At 42.8% G+C, this 24,710-nt stretch overlaps 1 protein-coding gene across 1 annotated transcript; it reads right to left on the bottom strand.

Moving 5' to 3' along the window:
- Window positions 1-578: 578 nt before the first annotated feature.
- Window positions 579-23,660, bottom strand: PIGB (phosphatidylinositol glycan anchor biosynthesis class B). The gene is made up of 12 exons (XM_018557565.1): window positions 23,500-23,660; window positions 21,503-21,635; window positions 19,571-19,691; window positions 18,615-18,719; window positions 15,035-15,165; window positions 14,806-14,946; window positions 10,835-10,886; window positions 7,624-7,835; window positions 6,495-6,559; window positions 4,530-4,731; window positions 3,191-3,371; window positions 579-746 (listed from the first exon to the last, which is right to left on the bottom strand). The coding sequence occupies exons 1-12, from the start codon at window positions 23,624-23,626 to the stop codon at window positions 627-629; spliced, it is 1,590 nt and encodes a 529-aa protein (XP_018413067.1). The 5' UTR covers window positions 23,627-23,660; the 3' UTR covers window positions 579-626.
- Between the last annotated feature and the right edge of the window lie 1,050 nt (window positions 23,661-24,710).

Genomic DNA, 24,710 nt, shown 5'->3' on the forward strand with positions numbered 1-24,710 from the left:
TTCCCTGTTGTGAAATCTGTTTAAGCTTTGCTAATACTTTCATTTAGTAATGAACAGATTACATTCGGTTGCTTGCATGATGCCATGTCATCTATGATCCCCGAATCACAACAAGTAATTGTCTCTAATGTGTTGCTGTGCTAATAGATGTCCAGTGTTCAGTTTCTTTCCTATTAACAAAATTTTCGCTATTAATTTGTAATGTTCTTTCTGATTTCATTTCTTGCGGTTCAGAAAAAAACTGGTTCTCAGTGTTTGCAAGATTACAAAAAATGACACTGAATTAAAAAAAAATAAAAAAGAACTTTATTTAAAATCATCTTTTGTTTTCTTTGTCAGCAATTTACACACACACGCACACGCACACACGCTCTAAGGCTGTGTTGAGTAGCTGCTTCTTTGAATTGTGGATCTTGGCTTGGTCAGGAACTGCTCTCAAAGTGCAAACCATATGGAATGTAGAATTGTTAAGTCACAGTGACAAGTGGATTGAGGTAAGTATGTAGGAATGGCGCGGTCACTTCGATATGAGCATTGCATCTTCATGGCTTGTTTAGCTGAGCCTACACCAAACTTTCTCTCCTTATGATGATTACATACGGTGTGACCCAAAAAGCCAGTGTCCTTCAGTTCAGGTCCCGTTCATACATGTATATGTGGCTTCCAAGTCGACCCTCTGGCACATGAGTATGGAATATGGATGCCTTCCTCACATAGCTGTTTGTAGTCAGAAATAGACTTATTTCCTGTACATTAAAAAGTGTTGGTTAGTATTCAGAGGCTGAGACTGAATATGAATAAATCAGGTTAATCTGATTAGACGCAGATTTGTACTGGACCGGAGAAGTTCCAAAGTCAACTAATGGGACTTCTGATATCACATACGAGCAACACTGGACATAACTTTATATTAACATAAGAAAAGAACACAAATTCAAACACAAATAAAAAGCATGTTTTTCTCTCCTAATCTAATCTCCATTTTGCAATGTTCTATGCTGGTCATAAAAGCCACATTCTGGGCAAAATGATACATTTACATACTGCACTGGCTGTGTAAATTATCATTTAAAAAAGGTGTATTTTATGTGTGGGGGGTTGCTGCAAAGTATAAAAATCTGACCTTGCACCACTCCGTCTCCTGCACAAAGGGAGAGATGTGACTTGAGCAGTACCTCACTTCGGTCGCATCACCCGTCCCTCTTTACTATTATCTCTCAATCACAAATTCAGCTGGCCAAACAACATGGCGCTGGCTTCCTGGACAAATTGGGAAGCAGGTCATTGCTCGGGAAGCTGGCTCCATGCTAGCGGAAGCACCGGTATCGGCAAATACCGAAAGCAAAATATCGAAAAACAGGTATCGGTGCATCCCTACTATCATCCACTCCAAAAATTGACTTGTATTTCTTCAAAGAATACAATACATTCTATGATTGGAGGAGAGATGATGCCACATTCCTGCCCCCTCTTCTGCTCCTCCAATCACACAATATCTTGTATTCTGTGGAAAAATATGCAACATTATGCGAATGTGAAGGTGGGGCAAGTGATGCGACTGGAGTGTTCCGCTCAAGTCGCATCTCTTCAGTGCCTGGAAGCTCGATGTTATGTGCAGGAGATGGCTTGCTGCAAGGTAAGATTTTTCTACTTTGCAGCTGCCCTCTACACATAACACCCAGATATTTAATGATAATTTATTTATTACACACCCAGCATATGATTTCTCCCAGAGTGTGGCTTTATTACACAGCCATCATATCATTTCACCCAGAGTGTGGCTTTATTACACACCCAGCATATCATTTCACCCAGAGTGTGGCTTTATTATACACCCAGCATATGATTTCACCCAGAGTGTGGCTTTATTACACACCCATCATATCATTTTACCCAGAGTGTGGCTTTATTATACACCCAGCATATCATTTCACCCAGAGTGTGGCTTTATTACACACCCAGCATATGATTTCACCCAGAGTGTGGCTTTATTACACACCCATCATATCATTTTACCCAGAGTGTGGCTTTATTATACACCCAGCATATCATTTCACCCAGAGTGTGGCTTTATTATACACCCAGCATATGATTTCACCCAGAGTGTGGCTTTATTACACACCCAGCATATGATTTCACCCAGAGTGTGGCTTTATTACACACCCAGCATATCATTTCACCCAGTGTGGATCAGGACTGGGTAGAGTGTTATCAACACAGTGGGAGAATGGTTGTTGTAAGAACATACAAAGTACTTTCATGTGCCAAATCAACATTTAGCATTAAGATAAATTCTTCACTCATCCCTTTACTTTAGATGCAGCAGTAACTGAAAAAGTGTAACTGTACTTTTAATGCAATTACACCTACTGTGCTCCAATACCATTCCTATGTAAATCGGACATGCCGTGATTACCTGCAGATGACTGCCCCTGGGTGCAAACCTGTTGCTTCCAGGAGTAATCGCTGCATGCTGATTACATGCAAGAGGGTGCGGTCAGATGTCATTGCTTTGTATAGATCCCATCTGTAGCTGAAGTAGCATTTCGTGAGGCTGCCCAAAACGCATGTGGAAATGGGGCCTCATGCCCGCCTCTACTTCACAGAGATCTTGGCTGTATAGCCTTCTCGGCCCTGCACAGCCTTCATGGACAGTTCCAGAGTGAACCAGTTCCTCCAGCTTGTGGGTGTTATGGTCTCTGTTCACGCAGTACTCCAAAACAAAATGGAGTATGGTCTGTTCATGGGACTGAATAGGGGATTGCAGGTCATGTGTGCAGGAAGAGCCAGACATGAAAGTGAATAATTCAAAGGGGAAGGGGTTGTGCTTTTCTGAGCAGGCCATACAGCAGGGGTGGGGAACCTCTGGCCCTCCAGCTGTGGCAAAACTACACATCCCATGATGCATCAGGGAGTCATCCCTGTGGCTTTGAGAATTTTGCAATGCCTCATGGGATTTGTAGTTTCACCACAGCTGGAGGTTCCCCACTCCTGCCACACAGCATAGACCTCAGTGGAGTGGGGACATGTTAAATGAAAGATTTGGAGGGGGGTTTTGGACGGGGAAATGAGCCCAATAAGGGTCACTGCACTAAAAGTAGAAATACACTTTACTACTTGAACAAAGCTACATTTGTTTTACAGCCAATCATTTAATTGCTGATCCATCAAGCGACCTTACTATTCTCACCTTTTCTAGAACACTGAACATCACCAAATGTGTCGGTAGTCTAGCGGGGTCATAAAATTCTGCATTCAGCCAGGCGATCGGACTGACATAAAAGAGTTCCGCTTCATCTACATGCATGTCAGGGTCTCCAATATCCGGGGGGCACTCAAGGAAATCCATCTTTAGAGGACAGTGAACATGACTAGAAAGGAAAATGAGAAATGAGTACGCTTACAGCTAGAATAAAAGCTGACATACAATTTACATACATACCTTTAATGAGAACAATCAGCTGAAAATATCTGCCCCTCTTCCCATGTATATTTCATGGTAATTCCATATAATTCCCATGTATATGGAATTATTCAATGAAGTGATTGACTGTTCCGGAGAGTGTGACACATGCAGTGCCCCCAAAAAACCTCCAAAAACCAAACCAGTTTACTAATGAACATTCATAGCCATACACAGCAAGCTACACAGTGTTCAGTATTATTGATAGTTTAATATAAAATTAATTATGTCAAGTCTAGTGACCGGAAGTTGGATTTACATACCTGCCTGACCTCATATGCTAATGTCTTATACCTGCATGAGGTCAGGTAATTGACAGGGGAGCAACTATCAGACTTTAGCTGGCCTCTCAGAGAAACATGTCTGGCTCATACAAAAAAAGAAAGAAAGCTAAAAGGAGGAGTATAAACCCTTCACAGGTATGAATGCACTGGAATAAACTTTAACCTCCCTGGCGGTATTTCCGAGTGTGGCTCGGGGGTCATTTTCAGTACCATAAGCGGTAAGCCCGAGCCACACCTCGGGAATACAGTGTAGCGTCTCTAACCTTGTCCACGATCCCCGCTGTGTCCTCCGGCTGATGCCGGCTTCCGTTCCTTGTGAGCGTCCGCTTCGCAGGGGGGCGGAACCGGCGGGAAGTTTAAAATTTAAAACAAAAAACAAAAAAAGATAGAGCAAAAAAGGAAAGAAAAAAATAAATCATACCGCGAGGAGGTTAAAGTACACTGGCATGAAACATAGACAGGATAGGTCATTGCTGAACGCTTTCGGAAAATGCCAGTCTCCTGACTTTTGTGCTAACCCACTAATGAGAATACTTTCTGTGTCAGAGACTTGGAGCAAGCTTGCAGATCAGGAAAGTCAAATGCCCTTATCTGCTGCTTGTCCTGGGTCATTGACTAAATTAGGGGCCAGCCAATTATCATTTCTAGAACGAGAGGCCTGCAATGGCAGCATCCATGTTTCTCTCTTGTCCCGAGAAGATGAAATACAGTAGTTAGACTTGTGTATGCACAGTTATTATTGCTTCACTTTAATTATTCTTGTGTACTCCAAGAGTGCTCACCTGTAGTACGGAATGGAGTGACAGGGCATCAGAACCAGGAGGGAGGAATTCTCCTTGGTACATAGCTGTTGAATGTTAGACATTATATCAAGAGCTCCTCTCTGATGAACTAAGCCGGTGTAAAGGGCAGGAAGAAGGTTTGACACCACCAAAAAACCAACAGCCGTCTTCTTCCAGCGTTTAAAACGAGAAAAGGAGAATCCTGTTTGATTAAAAGAAAAATCTTACATCTTAAGTTTCAAATGTATCACTGCCAATGAAGCATCATGTACTTCCCTGCTGAGTTTAGATTATTAGCATACAAAGATGTCTATTAGAACTCTTAATATAAATGCTATATGTTATAGGAATACGAGATGCATATTTTGCCTGATTGTTCAGTCCATCTGTACAAGATACAAGTGGTTGACTATACCAGAAATGTTGGGATTACTATCAGTGTGAAGGTTTTGCAAAAGTGGTGAAAACACTATGATATCCTTAAGTGAACCTTTCACAAAACATTACAGGTATGCAGGAAACAAATTGCTGACATCATATTTTTAAACATTATACCATTTATCATGAAAAAGTAGTCCTTGAACTTTGGGCAAGTGATGTTGCCTAGGCAAAGAAGATGTCATCAATGCGCTGCAGGCAGAAGGAAGCATTTTCTCAGTCTCCTCGCCCCTGTTATCAGACTGCAACATTGTAACTGTCACAAATCACAAGGTGAAAGGATGCAGCATGGACTGTTCTGCGTCAGACAGGCAAATTTGTAGACCCAGCCAAGCACTGCACAGACACCAGGATGTACATGGCTGAGGCATCTCTGAGCCTGAATCTCAGTGTAGAAACACATGCTAACCCGGGATCATGCCCCGCGCAACCCCTCACCCACTATATAATAATAAAAACCTTTTTTTAAATGCCGCCATCCTTTTGGAAAGAAAAGAAAAATAGAAGTACTATGATCTCTGGGGGATGTAATGAATACGTGGAAGTGATACATTAACACGTTACTTAGCAAGGATACACTTAGTACTACATATTTATATTTTTGATGCTAGGTCTGTAATTTATTATAAGTGCCAGCTGTGATATAAATACTTTTTTGAATATTTCCCTTGGGTATTTGTTGCAGGCAGCAGTATTGCAGAATTCAGTGTAGATGTGGCCAGGCTATGGACATTCACATATTTAAAGTCCAGACAAAACTCTTTTAGTAGAAGTGTTAACACCATCTCCTGGATTGCCCAATTGATTTACTGCTTTCAATAATAGTGTTTGATTTATCCATAAATCCAGCTATTAGGGCCCATTCACACCACATCATCTCCAGACCGACCAGATTGTTTCTGGACCCAAAATGCATCCTAATGTATCCCTGTGCTATTTCCAGCCTCTGTTCACACCAGCGCAGTCCAGACCAGACCAGACAAATACTGCATGTCTCGTTTTGTCTGATCTGGAATGCAATGGAACTGTGGGCAGGTTCACACCATTTTCTGGACCACATCTGGTCCAGGTCTAGTCCTCAAAATGGTGTGGGCTGCCCCTTTAATGTTTCAGGAAAAGATGTCCAGGGCTGCTGCTTCCTTTTAAAATGACCTCTGTTCCCTTGGACAGGGTGACTGGTCTTGTAGCAGTCCCAGGTAGTCCTTGCTACAATACACAGTGCGGCTTAGAATGGGTGGATTCAGTCTGTATTCAGCAGCTATGTGGGTGGTTGAAGAGGAGGAAAGAATTCCCTTGTCACTGCCCACGCAGCCGCCCACCTATGTCCATCAGAATTGAGGTAAGGTGTGCTTAGATCCCCGGCATTTGCAGGAACAATAAATGACGTCACCATTGATAGACATTCTTTGAGCTAAGGCAAAAGGTAGTCTGAAATTTGGCATATGGCTCAGCTTTAACTAATCATCAATCTTAACAAACAACTCATCATCATCATCATCATCATCATCATCATCATCATCATCTTACCACAGAAGATCATGCAGAGCGGCAACACCGGATAGATAAAACGAAATTCTTTATGGCTTAAAAAGCTTGAAAAAAACAAAAAAAATATTACTAATAATGCAATAATCAAATCTTCCAGTCATTGTAAGCCAATAGAAATAACAAGAAAACCCTAAACAGTGTCCCCAGTAAATGTCCTTGCAGCATAGACGCACTCTGAAAATGCTGAAGATTAGGGCATGTTGACATGGAAGCAACATGACATCCATGAGTGTGGGATACACACAAGTCCTTGTACAGGTAGAGAAGTTCATTATCTATCAAACTAAATTGTTGCATAGGTAACCGGAAGGAAAATGTAATAGAAGCAAATATCTGGTTACATTGGGCAACGTTTTTATTACTGGCTGTTACTTTTTAAAGAGACCTTGCCACTAGCTTAAAATAATTGCAGGTGAAAACAATGGAAAAAAAAAAAGTTTTAAATGCTTATTTGCAGCGTTGTTTCCTTTCCTTTTCCTTACCTAACTTGCTGGGGTGTTAGACCACTCCAGGAAGTATCTATTCCCTAACACAGCCACAGTTCCCCCTCCCTCCTGTCACATCATAGCCCTCTTCTCTGCTTAATTACTGTCTGTGCTGGCCTGGCTCCTCTGCCCCTCCCCTTACCTCCCTACATTTATGTAGTTGCCTGAAGAGGATAAAAAAGGGAATAGTATAGAGTGTCACTTGAGCGATAGCTCTGAGTCTGCTGGGGGCTGCTGACATTACATCTAAGATGGCATCACCCAGCAGCAGTCTCAGGGCTTTTAGATGTCTACACAAGAAAAGCTTTTACATGTAAATAACATAAAATACATGAAATGTACATATAATGTTATGGGAAGATTGTTATTGACATATATGGTCTGGCAACAGGATCTCTTTAAAAAAAAAAAAAAAAAAAGGGTCTTATGACGAGAGATTCATTTTCCATTATACATTTAGCAATGACACCTAGGGCCATAGTTATATCACATTCACCAAACATTCACTGCACGTGAAGCACTGTCATTTAAAAACACATGCACCATATGATTTACCTGCAGTGACTGTTTGGTAAATGGAACAGTCACCGCTTTATAATTATACCCCACAGCGGTGTGCTTACCTGTATATAAGCAAAGTCCAAGCTATAGCTACTAAAAGAACGGTGTATCGTCTTGGTGCCACCACAGAGCCGTGTAGAAAGAATGGTAGGTGTGTGCCAATGATGACTGGAAATCCTTGGCTGATGTACCAGTGCCATGGATGAGACCCATAGAACGACCCGATGTTTTGTAGAACATTAAACTTTAGGAAATTCCACTGAACAAATGTCCACTAGAAGGAAAAACAGATGACTAATTTGATTCACGGATCCTGAAAGCACTGCGCTAAACCACGTACCATAACTGTGTATCACTCCAAATGAAAACTTCCAAGCCATAAAAAATAAAACCCCCCTTCATACTGTGATTCAAAGCGGACTTCAGTTAAAAAAATTTAAGGAGCTCCTTCCAGTGTTTAAAATAATTTCAAAAAATGGCTGCAATACTCGCCTTCTGTTCAGCGTTGTCACTGCAGTACTTTCTTTCTGCAACTAGATGTCCTCAGTCTTCGGAGTTAAAAGAGAACTATGGGGGTAAGTGTTTTTCCTCATAGTTCTCTTGAGGGTCACGGGAGGACATATACTAGCATCCCAGCTCAGTATATCGCAAGCTACAGCTCACAGTATACCGAGACCGCCGCAGCCGGGACAGATCCCGACATTACTGTCGAGATCCACCCAGCTGCGTGAGTGACAGCTGGCTCTGCCTATCTAGAGCCAGAGCCAGCTGTACCCGCCCCCTCCCCCGTCCGTTCTGCCAGTCAGCGCTGGAGGATCGGAGCTAGGAATCCTTGTGGGGAGTGGTGACCGACGGTCACGGCTCTCTGCAGGGAGAAGATCGAGAAGTAAGCGAGCGGCGGTATGCGTTTGCTCACATCCCGATCTATTGAGCCAACCTGTGACAGTTTCATTGTCACACGTCGGCTCAAACTATGAGGATGAGGGATTTTCACTCACCTCATAGTTCTCCTTTAAAGAACACCGAGTGTAATTCAACAATGAAGACTGTGGACATACTGTGAGTGCAGAGCATCATGAACCCGCTTCCTGAGGGCGGTTCACCAAGGCACTCTGTACTCACTGTGTAATGATGCAGAGAGGGTCGCCAACATCACATCAGCGCCACTCTCTGCATCACTGGGGAACATCCACCCCTGGGGGAAGATCTGAAGAGGAAGTAGACAAGCATAAAACAAATACCCGACATACAGCAGGGGCCTCCGAGGGTTGAGGGGGAGCACTGGGGGGCTGAGCTCAGAGTTGCCCATTAATGTTTTGAATGTGAATTGTAAATTCACTTTATCTGAATCTACGTTATGATTGTCAAGGCTGCAAAACATACGTTACCAAACATACGGATAGTGAAAACGTTTAGAGGAATATTTGAGCGACAATATAGATCTTATAGAATCTCTCATGCAACACTGATGCTGTATTAGTAATATTTTAGTATCATTAGTTTAGACAGATGAACCGTTAGGCTCCCTTTAGAAAAATCGGCATCGGGCAGCAATAGAAAACGTGTATAGAAATAAATGGTTTAAAGTGCTAGTTTAGGATTGTACTACAAGCTGGTCAACAGCAGTTGGTTAGTTTCCTGCATTACTTGCCCCTGTAGCCCTTGAAACAAATCATTTAGGGGTACAAGGGTATTCTCTTGGGGGCAACCATTAAGGACAATGGAACCGCCTATGCAATGGGTCTCACTACAGGAGATAGTATTGATGTGGAAGTCAGAAAGAGGAACGGTGAGAGCAGTGGGGGACCAGTGACACCCCTGGAAGTGTCAGTCTTCCAGCTGACTTCATGGAACCATTTCTCATGAACGGAGCAGTGTTCGGCTGCACAGGTGGCAGGGGAGGTAAGTGTTTACTCTCTTCTTCTACAGCCAGATAACTTCAGTAAAGCAACAGGGTCACTATAAGAGGGTCACTTTAAAGCCCAACTCCAGTGAAATGAAACATTTTCCCTTGCAGTGGTGCTGCCCCTGCACTGCAAGGGTAAATTGCTCCCTTATGCCTAGGGGACAGGATACATTTGTTTTACTCTTCTGATCCCCATGCCCGCTGACACCCTCCAGGCTGCTAGAGCGCTGCCCGCAACCTCTTCGCTCCAGTGGTCTAAGGACTGGTGACGTCATCAAGTACAATGCAGACTTCATAGCCTTGCATTGTACGCGAGGACACTGAGGGACAGTCCACAAGTGGAGCAAAGAGGGAGAAGAGGAGAGCACTGACTTCTGGCAGGAGCGGGGATCAAGTAAGTAAAACAGCCTTTTCCTGTCCCCTAGGTCAGGGGTAGCCAACCAGTGGTCCTCCAGCTGTGGTGAAACTACAAATCCCCTGATGCATCTCTCTCCGGGAGTCATGTCTGTGGCTGTAAGAATGTTGCAATGCCTCATGGAATTTGTAGTTCCACCACAGCTTGGCTACCCCTGCCCTAGATGTAAAGGAGCAGTTAAAGTGACATTAAACCCCCAGATTTTTTAACATAAAACAATACTGTAATGTGTGCCTTACTGTAATCCATGGTTGTTTCCCTTCTCTTTGCTGCTCTTCCTTTTAAATCTGTATCTGTTCTCATGCTGGGCAGAACTTCTGTTTTGCAGCAGACGGCCTTGTCTCAGGAATGGATACATGGTGTCTGTGTGCAGGTTCACAACCTGAGCCAGCACTACAGGAAGAGGCCCTGAGCTGCAAAGGGAAGTTCTGCAGAGCATGAGAAGACATGAGGATTTAAAAGGAAGAGCAGCAAAGAGAAGGGAAACAACCATGGATTACAGTAAGGCACACATTACAGTAGTGGTTTATGTTAAAAAATCTGGGGGTTTAATGTCACTTTAACCCTTGCATTGCAAGGGCAGCCCCACTGCAAGAGGAAAACCTTTCATTACCCTGGAGTTGGGCTTTAAGAGTTTTTAAAGTTCACATGAGTAGAACTTGTCTTTCTAGCCGAGCAATTCATACTTTTTGTATATTCAGATGATACCCTCTCCTTTTTATTGATTTCTTTTACAGACATTCTGTGAATATCTTGATAGTTGGCTACCCTGATTATAATGTGCATACATTGTGACGTTTCCTATTGTAAACAGCAAAATGTGCATTCAGTGTGTGAATATTCTGGGTTTTTTTCGGTAGAACATTAGATAACACAGTCAACATATACAAAAGAATAGGAAATTGAAGCTTTACAACATACCAACATTACTTTAGTCACCACTGAAACATACCTTACCAAAAAATACTCTGTCAATTTTCAGTGAGGCCCCAAAAGTAAAGAGTCTGCAAAATACACACAGAATGAATATTCTAGACACAGAAAAGTTAATCCAGTTAGTGATAGGCACATGCATTGTACTATAGTTCACAATGTCCTTGCAAAATAGTTTTACACAATGTTTGTTTGTGGACCTAGCTTTCCCACTTCCATTCTTTAAACGAAGTTCCAAAATGAATATCCTGTTCTAAAATCAGCATTGTAATAGGAATACATGCTAGAGTTGTTATTGATAATGGAATCAAAGCTTACTTGAAAAACTCCCTTTTATGTATTGAGTTCTGCCTTCTGTCTGCCCATCACTTTCACCAACTTCCTGGATTCCCAGTGTGCTTTGCATCTCTTTCCCTATTCCTTGATGTGATGTAATCTCCATTTCTCAAGACTACATATCCCATCATGCATTGCTTCTAGCAAGCATTGATAATGTTACTCAGGTCCAGATGTTGAATTGTAGTTCAGGGGGCTGGCTCGGGAGAGTTTTGTCACAATCACAGAGCTGAGTGAAATTGTGTAAGTGTATTGAGGAAGTACATCCTATGAGCATCTTCAATAAGTACATTTACAAACGTGTAGATTTATATGATTATTAGGAGTGAGATAGAACTTATGGAAATTCAATATAGAAATACAGATTTATTTTTAGTTATTGACATAGATACCCTTTAAAGATAAATAATAAACACACCTTGTTCTCTCCACTTGGAATCCAAGAGTAATTATTATGGATGTCCCACTCAATCCCTGGTTCCACCCTACATAGATGTACGTATATGGGAATAAGATTCACCATAGAGAGTTGAGATGTAGGATTTGACAAGCAGCTGGAACTCCCTAAATCTACATTTATTTCAAGGGGACGACGGCTTCAACCAACATACCTCGTCTCCGGAATTGTAAACACAGTACAAAAGTGGTCTTTCCTTTCTTAAAGGGTATTTCCACTTTTGGAGCCAAACTGGGTAATACCTACTTTAAATTTGTCACGGAATAATTTACACTTGCCCTGTGTCTTAGCAAAGCGATGACCTTCAAGACATAATAAGCCCAGATTTGTTTTGCTCCATCAGTGCATCGTTACTCAACTTAAAAGGAGAACTATGGGGTTAAGGCTTTTCCCCATAGTTCTCCTTAGGGTAACGGGAGGACACAAACTAGCGTCCTCCCGTCACCCTAAGCTCAGTATACCGCGAGCTACAGCTCGCGGTATACTGAGACGCCGCAGCCGGAGCGGATCCCGACAATTGTGCCGTGATCCGCCCAGCTGCGTGACTGACAGCGGGCTCTGCCTATCTAGAGGCAGAGCCAGCTGTACCCGCCCCCTCCCCCGTCCGTTCCGCCAGTCAGCGCTGGCGGATCGGAGCGGGGAGGGGGGAATCCAGCCCCTCCCCTGTCACGGCAGAGAGCTGTGACAGGATCGAGAGGTGAGCGAACGCAGGTATGTGTTCGCTCACCTCCCGATCTACTGAGCCGACCTGTGACAGTCTCATTGTCACAGGTCGGCTAGAACTATGAGGTGAGTGAAAGCACTCACCTCATAGTTCTCCTTTAAAGAGGACCCACCAATTTAATGTCCCCCCAAACAGTTACTTGACACACTGTCAAGGTTCCTTATTTCAGCTCCCTCTAATGGCTGCTGTCATAGCTGGTCACATGTGCAACACCATGGCAACTGCAATCCAAATAGAGGTCAAGATGGCACCTTCCTTGGCTGTAAAGGATAGGGGGTTGTAGTTCCCCGTTAAACAATAGATCTTCAATAATGACCTGCCAACATGACATATCATTTTTATACGTTTCAAACTACAAACTTCAGAATAGCCTCAAAATCAATTTACAAAGCTCTTTCCTTTGTGAGGCAGTCCTTTTCACATAATGCCAAAGGTAAGTACTGATCAATAGAAAGCATGTATGATGATTATCAAATACAGGAACAAATGACTAGCAGATCCCCTGAATGTGTACACAGGACCAAGAAAAATGTTATTGCCCAATTCCAGGCAAAACATTTCTTGTGGATTTGTACTGTCTGTGTCCTGCTAGGTAGATTCCCCCTCATTTATCTCCATGACACCAGGGCAGGAAACAAACAGCAAAAAAAACCTTCCCCTACGCTAAAGTAGAACTAAAGTGGTCAGGTTACGGACAGTTAAACATTCATATTCTTAACATCAATAAAAATATGATTCCTTGGCGGTGTCTTGCATATCAAGGTGTTTTTCATGTGATGTGGTGTCTGCATTCGTTTTCTTTTATTTAACTTTTATTTTCACCTGCTGATCTGGCCACCAAGTCTTTAATTGTACAACTTCCCTTTAACAGACCAAGCTGTCCAGAAAAATTGGCAGATAGAGGGTTTATTATTATTATTATTGTTATCATCATTATCAGCGCTTGAAAAATTTGATGGTGTCACCAGTCAGTCAAACATTTCACCAGTCAGCATGACCGGACTAAAGCCTTGCAATTTATGTGAACATTTTTTGGGGACAGATAGAGCTTTCTTTTGGAGGTATATAATCACCACTGGGGGGTGGGGGGGTGTTATTATTTTTGACTATATAATGAAAAAAGTACCATAAAATGTTAAAAAAAAAAAAAAAAAAAACTGTTTCCCTACGTTATGTTATAAAACATTTATTCTTACCCATATTTTTAGTAAAACATAAAAGTCGGGGTCACGTCGGGTAAATAGACACCAAACAGGTCAAGCCTTAAAATTGCGTGCGCCCGCAAAAAACGCCCATAGGCGACGATTAAAACTGCTCATCAGTTTAGTGTTATCAGTGATTAATGTCTCTAAAATTATTGCTCTCACTCCGACATTTGCGGCGATATGTAACATGTGCGGCACAATAGGCGCAATCGTCGTTTTCGCACGTAGGCGCACCCGACGCATATCTACGTGTGTATGACAATACAAGCGATCGATTGAATGTAAAGCTCCCGGCCGGCCGGGAGGCTGCTCGTCGGGCTCCACCGTCCTCATCACAGACGAGCGGACCTTTCAAGCCCTGATTATTATACAGGATTTATATATCCCCAACAGCTTCTGCAGCACTTCACAAAATGGAGGGAGACGGTACAGTTATAATACTATTTCAATACAGGAGGGTTAGGGGGGCCCTGCTCATAAGACCTTACAATCTAATAGGTGATGCAAGTGATACAAGAGGTAATAATTGTATGGACTGAGTTAATAGAAGAAGTAAAAGGACAGTAATTATCTTGAGGTGGGACAGGCTGCTCTGAAGAGATGAATTTTCAAGGATTTTCTAAAGATGGACAAAGTAGGAGACTGAAGTTGAGCCAAACCATTTCACACTGACAGGGGTTCTTACAATGTTCAGGTTTTATTCATTTACATAAAATCTTCATGGCAAAAGGAAACAAAATTGTTGCTGTGGCTGCTTAAAAAGTGTTAGCTGGAGTTCAGCTTTAACTGGTAAGTCAAGTCCATCTAAATTTGCTAGTCCATCGAACATTACCCTCTCCACAAGATGGCAGTATTGCTGTCCAAGGGTGGCTCTGTAGTTGCTCCTCCATAGAGTGGAGCCACAGGAAGTGTATTATTGGCCAGATCACCAGCTGCAAATAAAAAACCTAAAACAAAAAGGTGCAGTCACCACATTTAGGACTAGTAAGCTGCAATATTTTGGTTTTGGGTGTTGATACGCTTTAAAGAGGATGTACAGGCCGATTAACTTACTGAGCCTTCCATTGTGGGAGACAAAGTAGTACTTGTACAGCAAGGGAAAGCAATATGGTATGCAGCACCACATAACTATCCCTTTTATGAGCACTGATACAGCCTATAAAACATTTGAAATCACTTTCTATACGTAACCTATACATAAAAGTCACAGCGCTTGTAAAAGAATGTACAGTACATGGTATTTGCTTTAAGACAATGCAAAGACTTACCCAACAGGTAAACAGTGTTGGATCACCAAATCTAGTTTTTTCGGCTCTTTAAAGAAGTGATATATGAGCAGAGGAATCCAAAGAATGATAGCAGTTGGTCGGATGAGAAAAGCCAAGGCCACAAAGAGCAAGTATTTAGTACTAGAAAACAAGAGGAGCGACATATTAGAATGACAACACGCAGCACAGGCGTATATGTCAGAAGTCGGCTGTCTAGTTGTTCTTTCACCTGCTCTTTGTAGGCGAACCTTCCAGTGGGAAAGAATACAAAGCCAATGTGCCAAGTACACTTTCCATGGTGTTGGTTAGAGTTCTTGTGCAACAATACCATGTGAACCAGGAACACAGCTGACAAAAGTACTGAAAAGAAGAAAAGTCTTAACTGTTGTAAAATGATACAAATTAAAATAAAACCAAAACGACAAACCAAACAATCTTATTTACTACTTAGGTGTCCTGCAAGTAACCTAGGGAACAAATAGTAAATAGGTTAGTGTGTCTGTTGCCTGAAGCATACAAATCAGCTGGTTTTACCTTTGTACTTGCTATTAGAGAAATGACAGTCAGCTATCTTTACCTTTGTACTTGCTATTAGGGAAATGACAGTAAGCTGGTTTTACCTTTGTACTTGCTATTAGAGAAATGACAGTCAGCTGGTTTTACCTTTGTACTTGCTATTAGGGAAATGACAGTCAGCTATCTTTACCTTTGTACTTGTGATTAGAGAAATGACAGTCAGCTGGTTTTACCTTTGTACTTGCTATTAGAGAAATGACAGTCAGCTGGTTTTACCTTTGTACTTGCTATTAGGGAAATGACAGTCAGCTATCTTTACCTTTGTACTTGCTATTAGAGAAATGACAGTCAGCTGGTTTTACCTTTGTACTTGCTATTAGGGAAATGACAGTCAGCTATCTTTACCTTTGTACTTGCTATTAGAGAAATGACAGTCAGCTGGTTTTACCTTTGTACTTGCTATTAGGGAAATGACAGTCAGCTATCTTTACCTTTGTACTTGCTATTAGAGAAATGACAGTCAGCTGGTTTTACCTTTGTACTTGCTATTAGAGAAATGACAGTCAGCTGGTTTTACCTTTGTACTTGCTATTAGGGAAATGACAGTCAGCTATCTTTACCTTTGTACTTGCTATTAGGGAAATGACAGTCAGCTGGTTTTACCTTTGTACTTGCTATTAGAGAAATGACAGTCAGATGGTTTTTCCTTTGTACTTGCTATTAGGGAAATGACAGTCAGCTATCTTTACCTTTGTACTTGCTATTAGGGAAATGACAGTCCAGTGTCTTTACCTTTGTACTTGCTATTAGGGAAATGACAGTCCAGTGTCTTTACCTTTGTATTTGCTATTAGAGAAATGACAGTCAGCTGGTTTTACCTTTGTACTTGCTATTAGGGAAATGACAGTCAGCTGGTTTTACCTTTGTACTTGCTATTAGGCAAATGACAGTTAGCTATCTTTACCTTTGTACTTGCTATTAGAGAAATGACAGTCAGCTGGTTTTACCTTTGTACTTGCTATTAGGCAAATGACAGTTAGCTATCTTTACCTTTGTACTTGCTATTAGAGAAATGACAGTCAGCTGGTTTTACCTTTTCCCTGCCTGTCCCTAATAGCAAATACAAAGTTAAGGACAGCTGACTGTCATTACCATAATAGCAAATGCAGTCAGCTGTCTTTCCCTTTGTAATTTCTATTTGGGAAATGATGGATGAAATTAGATTGGCTGCTATGGATAATCAGGTTCATCTAACTGACTCGGTTTTATATTATTAGGTCATAGGAGTTATGTGTACATTGAACAGTTAGTTTTAGATAAGGTGGGGAAGTGTTAAACCCTCTGTCACGTTTTTGACTGCTGTCTGTGTCTGCGTGGGGGAGATTCACCCCTCGTTTTGTACTGGTGAACATTGTCACTGAGAAAGGATGTAAAAAAATTATGTGAAAGTGAAAAATCCAAAGTTTTAGTCAATGAGGGGAAATCTTTTAAATTGTGGTCTTATCTGGGGAAAACTGTCTAAGAGGGGTTCAAGCAGTCATATTTGTTGTTAGCAGCTGCAAGTCGGATAGGTGGATCTAACAGTTAATTTCTGAGATTCAGGTCTGCTTTGAGGCCCCCTTTACATGGCACTCTTTGTGGAGATGCATTACATGCGTTTTTTGTTTGTTAATGTGTGTTGTGTTAAGGCAGCTAATTCATTTAAATGGGCTGTCAAGCAACGGCAACAAAACTAGACCTGAACCTTTCCTAATGCATTGTACTGCATGCGGTATGTGAGATGTGGTGCGTTGCAGTGTGGGTCTGCCAACACCTACTGCATTGTGAATGTTGTAGTGCCATTCTTAATGAGTGGAACTACAACACACTGAACAGAGTGCTTTGTATTACTGTGTGTTGTGGTAATGCATGGTAATCCACATTTTACCACAATGGATAGCTGTGAAGCCAGCTTAAAGTAGAACTCCACATAAAGCACTGGCTTCTCTCAAGTAGTGATGTAGTCCCTGCGATCCTAGAGAGTAGTGGGCTCAGGCGTGTTCGCAGCTCCATGTGCCGAGCTTGCCAGGAAGCTGACAGCGCCAATCACAGGTACTGAGACATTTCCCGATCTCTGCAGCTGCGGACTGGGAACATGTCTCAGTGCCTGTGATTGGCGCTGCGCGCTGTCAGCTTCCTGGCGCGTGGAGCTGCGAACACGCCCGAGCCCATCACTACTCTCTAGGACCGTAGGGAGAACTTACTTAAACTAGTGACACAGGAAAGGGTGAGAAATGGTTGTGTCTGGGATGGTATAAGAAACACCTTTACTTGTTGCACTCCTTACCGAAAGTCCCTTGTAATGGGGTGGGTGCTCCCAGTGACTGCGGATGGAGCCGCAAACATCAGCAATATATAGAAATGTCACCAACACACCAAATCCTTTTAGGATAGCAAATTGTTCATTTATTTGCAGTTCCTTGTTAGAAAAACAAGCGCTTTTGGGACCGCGCAGGGTCCCTTCATCAGGCTTAGAACTGACGTCAATGCCAAAACTGATGAAGGGACCCTGCGCCGTCCCAAAAGCGCTTGTTTTTCTGACAAGGAACTTGCTATCCTAAAAGGATTTGGTGTGCCGATGACATTTCTATATATTGGCATAGTATAAGAGCTGCAAGGCAAGCTTGGCACAGGATAAAGTTTTGTCACATTCCATGTGTCATGTGAAATGTAAAATAATATTGTGAGCGGAGTTCTGTTTTGCTTCTTACATTTCGCATCAGACTTCTCATATATTTTTCAATATCTAGTTGTGTGACGTTAAATTGTTTTAGCTTTAGGTATGCTTTTTTACATTTGTATATAGTACAGGAGGGTTGGAACCCCTGTCATTTATGAAATGCTATCCGTGTCCACTGGGGAGATTCACTTTTTCAATTGGTCCTGGTTGCCAATGTCAAAGTGATAGGAAATCCCAAATTTCAGGCTGCCACTGGAAGAATAGAGGGGAAATCTTCCAATGGTGACACTTGTTCCAGTGACAGCTAAGATGGCATTTTCCTTAATTTGGGGAGATTTCCTCTCACTTCCTGTTGCAGCTACAGAACAGGAAGTTAAGGGAAAACTCTGCAATTGCACGTACATGGAAAGAAGTGACATGAGGTTTAACCAGTCTCTCTACTATGCAAAATGAGAAAAAAAACACGTTTTGGCTTTAGATATACTATACTTTAGGCTCCTGTTGTTGTTATGCCTTACAGTCCTAAAAGACATCCAAAGAGCTGAAACACATCCGATAATCAGATTTTACATACCACCCATTTTGCCACACTTGCATTTTCCAGGCGCTTCATTAGACAATATAGTCTGACATCGGCAAGGCCAGAAAATACAGCCTGTATCAATCTTGGAATCCAGACCTATAAAAAGATTATTACATTTTAAGCTGAACATATAATGCAGGTTTCACAATGGTTCAGACAGGTACCTTACATGAATATGTAGCACCAGAAGTCCTGCACACAGAAAATATGATATATTCATATATTAGGTAATGTCATTATGATCACATTAGATAAAGTTGCCGACAATGCTCAGTACAACCATTCTTTACCACTTACTTGTAAAACTTGTATTACACACTGTTATTAATTCATCTAACCAAATATCTATATATGCAGCTGAAACCCATATATGTAAATTGTTTTATCTTCCTAATATATTTGTAATCTGTTACGTTTGTGATTCATACAGCCATGACATACTGAACAGTTAGCAGAATGTCCTCTTTATACCAGACATCACATGCTGTGGTCCTCCCTGTTTCAATACTGCGGGCAAAATAAAAATTAGTGAACTAAATGTGAGATTGTAGTCCATCACAGGAGCGAGCTTGGAGCAGTGGCTACTTTACAACACACACAGGGACCATGGGGAAGAAAAGTAGCCACCCTCCAGAAGGAAGGACAGTGTCAGCACCAATTCAGAGATGATTTGAGGATCTGCAGACGAGTGATACACAAATAAGATACATTTTTGGTAATAATTAAGCTACTTGAATGCATTTTTATAATGATTCTGCTGATTCCCTATTGTTCTCTACATTGGATCTCTAGTAAACAAAAGCCAGTTGTAACAGTGAGTATGCTAATGTACTTTTCCTAATTTGTACAGCTAGCATTGCTTGTTTCAAACTACAAACCATTTTGTTCATAAGAAACCAAATCACATTCTTATTAGTCTGAAATATAAGACAGCTAAATATACATACCAAGAAGAGGACGTCATCCTTGCCAATCCAATCCAAAACTTTATACACAGAGGCAAAGAGCAGTGGGTATGAGAAGCCTCTCAGTCCTTCATTCCATTCCCATGTTAAATAGCCATAATTACTATTGTTAAAGTGAAATAACATTCATTTGTGATTATTTAATGTGTAATGAAAAGTGCAAAACACGGAATATGTATATTATATTGTAGTAAACATTCACACTTGTGCAGCACATTGCATTGAGTGCCCATTCTTTTTCAATGGACCCACTTCCCTGCAACCTATTATACCCACCTTTCTGTCAGCATGTTTTCCCCACCTCTGCTCCATTTCAGCACTGCAGCCTCCATCAGTCTTTTCAGGATTCAACAATTCCAGGAGTGTCTGTTGCCAGTGTCCCCACATCGTGCCATGTTCTACCCTACGATCCCTACCAACTACTCAGTGACATATGGGTCGGAGGAAGGAATCACAGTATGGGTGGGTGGACACAGGCATCCAACACTCCCGGATGTGTCACACCCGAAGCCTCATCATCTAATACCTGGTGGAGAATGGGATTGTCTTGCACCTCTGGTCCAACAAACCTGTAAGTGGTGATTGGGAATGTGAAGACCCCAAGTGGCATGGGGGCCAATATAGCAGACAGTATTGATTGTTAAACCTGTAGGCCAGACGCCTATAGTCCACCAAGGAGAAACCGGATACAGGAACACAGCAGCACCCCAGCTGGAGGCAGGAGTGTAGCCAGCATGCCAGTCGCAGGTAGGTAATAGCAAGATAGCGCAGTATCATGACAAGAGGCAGAGTAGGGATGCAGGCCAAGGTCTGTAACAGCCAGGCAGTGCGGTACAGGATCGTCAGGCAGAGATGGTGTCAGGATACAGGCTGAGGTCAGTAATAAATGGGCAGAAGAGGTACAAGGTAGAAGACAATAAACAGAGTCCAACAGGCAGGCAGAGGTCACAACGGAAGGGCAGAATAGCGGGTCAGTTCAAAGGTTATCAGGAACAAGCTGAAGACCACTCAGCAATCTGTCCATTTCACACTACAGTTTATAGGCTGTTCAGCACCAACACTAGTGCGAAGCATGCTTGCCTTTTTCTCATATAATAAAAGGTGTTCTGTGATTGGAGAAGAGGAGGGGGTGGGGATGTGATATCACCTCTCCTCCTCCAATCACAGCACGCCTAGTATTCTGTGAGCAAAATACAAGGCATTCTGTGAGTGGACGGGGATGTGACTGGAGAACTTCACTGCTCGAGTCGCATCCCTCAATCCCTGCAGTGCCCCGCATTATGCAAGAGTCGGCATGCTGCAAGGTAAGATTTTAATACTTTGCAGCCCTTCACATGTAACATACAGATTCCTAGTGATAATTTACACACCCAGTGTGGTGTGATAATTATCACACTGCATCAGGCATTAAAAGAGAACTATGGGGTGTGTTTTTCCCCATAGTTCTCTTAAGGGTCACGGCGGACATATACTAGCGTCCTCCCGTGACCCAGAGCTCAGTATATCGCGAGCTATCGTTCGCGGTATACTGAGACCACTGCAGCCGGGACAGATCCCGACATTACTGTCGAGATCCACCCAGCTGCGTGAGTGACATGAGTGAGTGAGTGCTTATCTAGCTGGAGGATCGGAGCGGGGAATCCCTGCAGGGAGCCGTAACTGACAGTGACTGCTCTCTGCAGAGAGATGATCGGGAAGTGAGCGAGCGACGGTATGTGTTCGCTCACTTCCTGATCTATATACAGTTTTATTGTCACACGTCGGCTCAAACTATGAGGATGAGTGAAAATCACTCACCTCATAGTTCTCCTTTAAGTTGAGTTTTGCTTTAAGAACTGTAAAATGCATTCACTTGTGATTAAACATGACTCTATCCATGATTACAGTACACTGGTATTACATAAAGGATATTTAAAAGTCATATTATGAGCAACTTCCAGGGATTGCCAGTATTCATCTGGAACAAAGCTGGTCTGCACCATGAAGCAGTTCAGCACTCGAAAGGTGAATGTCAGCAAGGCGAAGATAACGTTTTCTCCGAATAGACCTAAAGGGGGGCAAAGCAGTAAAAGATAAATGAATATGATCAAAAATAACAAGAAAACCATTGCTGGCCACAGACTGAAGGATTTCCCAACCAATCTGACACGCGATTCTATGACTTCCCATGATTATTGCTTCACTTGTATTACAAAAAGATGAAAAGTCAGAAAAAGTGGCAAATATCCAACAAAAACATATTTCCCAACAATCAGAGAAAGTCAGAAGACGGATATCAGTGTTCAGCAAAGCACAGAGTGCGGTGGAATCACAGAGCACACATGAATGTGACAGAACAAGAATATCAGGAGAATCATCTTCAGCATATTGAAGTGTCGTTCTGACTTTTCAGGTCATCTGCTCCTTCAACTTACAGAATGGGAAATCATCCTATGTACGGCCGTCCTATATATGATAAGAAATACAGACAGTTCTAGATGGAAGAAAGCCGACTTGCCAGAGATGACATTTTATTTAGAAATGCCACAAATGTTGAACTGACATGAAGAGGTCTTCATAATACATCAGTTTTCGTTTAGCCACATGACTTTTGGCCTTTACAGTCTGTCCCAACACATTATGTATCCCCTATATGCATTTATATCCTTTGCGGCTATTGACAAATAGATTTATATTAAAGTTGTTGTGCCCGGAGGTCGGCTTTAAAGAAGAACTCTGAGGATTTTTTAAAATTAACCCTTGCAGTGAGGCTACCCTTGCATTGCAAGGGTTAAGTGCTCATTTTTGTTTATGTTCAAAAATAACAAAGTTAGAGTCACCCAGTCCTTGGAGCTGGCTTGCACTTAGGCTGGGGTCACACCTAGGCGTATCGAATATGCACGTTTGTACAGCGATTCGCAGTAAAAAACTGCGCGTTTCCGAGGGCTACCTGGCTGTATCCCAATGGATACGCGCGGCAAATACGCCCCTGTACTTCTTAGGGCGTTTTGCAGCGCGTTCCTACGCGCTGTTAAATGCCCAGGTGGGAACCATGCCCATAAGCAATCATTGGTTTTCACATGTTGAGCGTTTTACAGAGCGTAGGAACGCGCTGTAAAACGCCCAGGTGTGAACCAGGCCTTAGACTTGTCCCTTCCACCTGTGTCCTTCTACGCTGCAACAATGGTATGTCCCTCGGCGTCCTCACATTCTATACACCGTGTGTTGGACATAATGTCTCATTGGACCTTAGACTGCTGCTGCGGAGGGGAGGGGGCAGAAGGGAGCGGTCTATGAGCAAGCGGTCTGATGGCAAAGCTGACAGACAAGTATCTCACCATTACCATGGACATATTTAGGTAACATTGTCAGCTATCATTCCTGGCCCTTTGTTTACATTCAGCTGAATGGGGCTGGGGATGAGTCATTGGTTGCTACGATGCTGGTGGCTGCCCGTGTCCAAGCAACCAACCAGCCCTGAAGGAAGCAGTCATGGATGTCGGTTGCTAGGATGGGATTGCTGGCTGACATGCCAAACACATGTGCTGCTCTTTCTACACAATGGTCTCACTGTATAGTAAAAAGCAGGGCATGTTTGCTGCCTGTCTCAGGAACACCAACTTAAAATTTGTCTTCATCACCTCAGGTTTATTATGCATGGACCGGCAGAAACTCTGTTGGAATTTGTTGCATCCATAGGGACACATTGTGAACATGGCGGTCACACAAACTACCTGAATCTCCTGCACATGTCAGAACTCCCAGAACGTTCATGAATTAGAAGCAGGACTTTTTTTTTTTTTTTAAAGGAACATTACCACCGAAAAAGTGTCACAAATGCTTTATTCAATTTCCGCCCATAAAGTTCATTGCAGCTCAGGACTATCACTGGGGATTCCATTCATCCCTCCATGCAGTCGTGTCTCCATTACCTTCTCCCAGAGACGCTTCTCTGCTGTCCTTGCTGTACAGTTTGGATTTCCTCTTCCTCAGCTGTACAGATCGGGCAGAGCCGGGTCTCCTAAGGGCAGACAGTGCCCGGCTCCGGATCGCCTCCATTCTTCACTCTCACTAGCTTTGTGGATGTGGGACGCCCCGCCCACTGTCACTTTCCCCGCTGACTACAACAAGAGGCCGAGTCCTCCCTCGTGTGTCGTCGCCATGTTATTGGAGATCAAGCTTACCGACTTCGGAGGCAGGCCTTCACAAAATGGTTCTGATTTTGAAGACAGGAAATATGTTACTTCCTACGGCCATTTTTCGAAGGACTATTCTCACCGTATCGCTCATGTGTGACCTCCAAAAACATGGCTGCCAACTTACAGCACGGTACTAAGTTACCTAAACGAGTGACTGCCTACGACTGGACACTGTAAAACGGAATCGAGCACAGTAAGTAGATTATTTCAGGGCGCGCGAGTTCTACATTTTGGGCCGTACGAGTACCCGTTCATCACTAGAGCGTGCAGGAAACGCTGCGCTTCACACTGATGAAGGCCATGTGACCTCTGTGTATCCTGCACGTGATCATAGCAGGTAGGATAACTCAGGAAAGACTACAAGTTCCAGCATCCCTTGTTGCCCATTTATTCTCCTGCCATTGGCATTATGTAATATTGTGGTACTGCCTGCATGTTTCAAATAAATGCTGTGGAAGGTGACCACAGGCAGATCACCTCTAGGGCTGTGTACACATATTTCATGAGCTTTTCTATGACTAGTGTTTCATTTTGTTTATCTATAAAATCATGTTTTTGTTTTCCAGAGCAATTTTTCAGTAGGGAACCGAGTTTGTGCAAGCCCGTACTAAACTGTCAGTGACACCCCCCAAATCAACTGCAACAGGGGCATTCCCCCGGCTGCTGCTGATTGGGTCAGGAGAGGGGATGTCAGTGACAGTTTTGTGGGGTCTTGGGTGAAATCTAGGGCTGCAACAACTAATCGACATAATCGATTATAATCGATTATTGAAAAAGTTGTCAACTTTTTCAATAATCGATTAATCGGCTCCTGATTGGTTGGCCCTGTTCACGGCTTAACACACGCTGCGTGCCACACCTCCTCCCCCACCTCACGCTCGCCGCTGCCAGACCTGCCCGCATCCACGCTCCCGCATGTCCTCCGCGCCTCACACTCACCGCCC

The sequence above is a fragment of the Nanorana parkeri genome, unplaced genomic scaffold (genome assembly GCF_000935625.1).
Source record: "Nanorana parkeri isolate BGI_ZX_2015 unplaced genomic scaffold, ASM93562v1 scaffold290, whole genome shotgun sequence".
NCBI lineage: Eukaryota > Metazoa > Chordata > Amphibia > Anura > Dicroglossidae > Nanorana > Nanorana parkeri.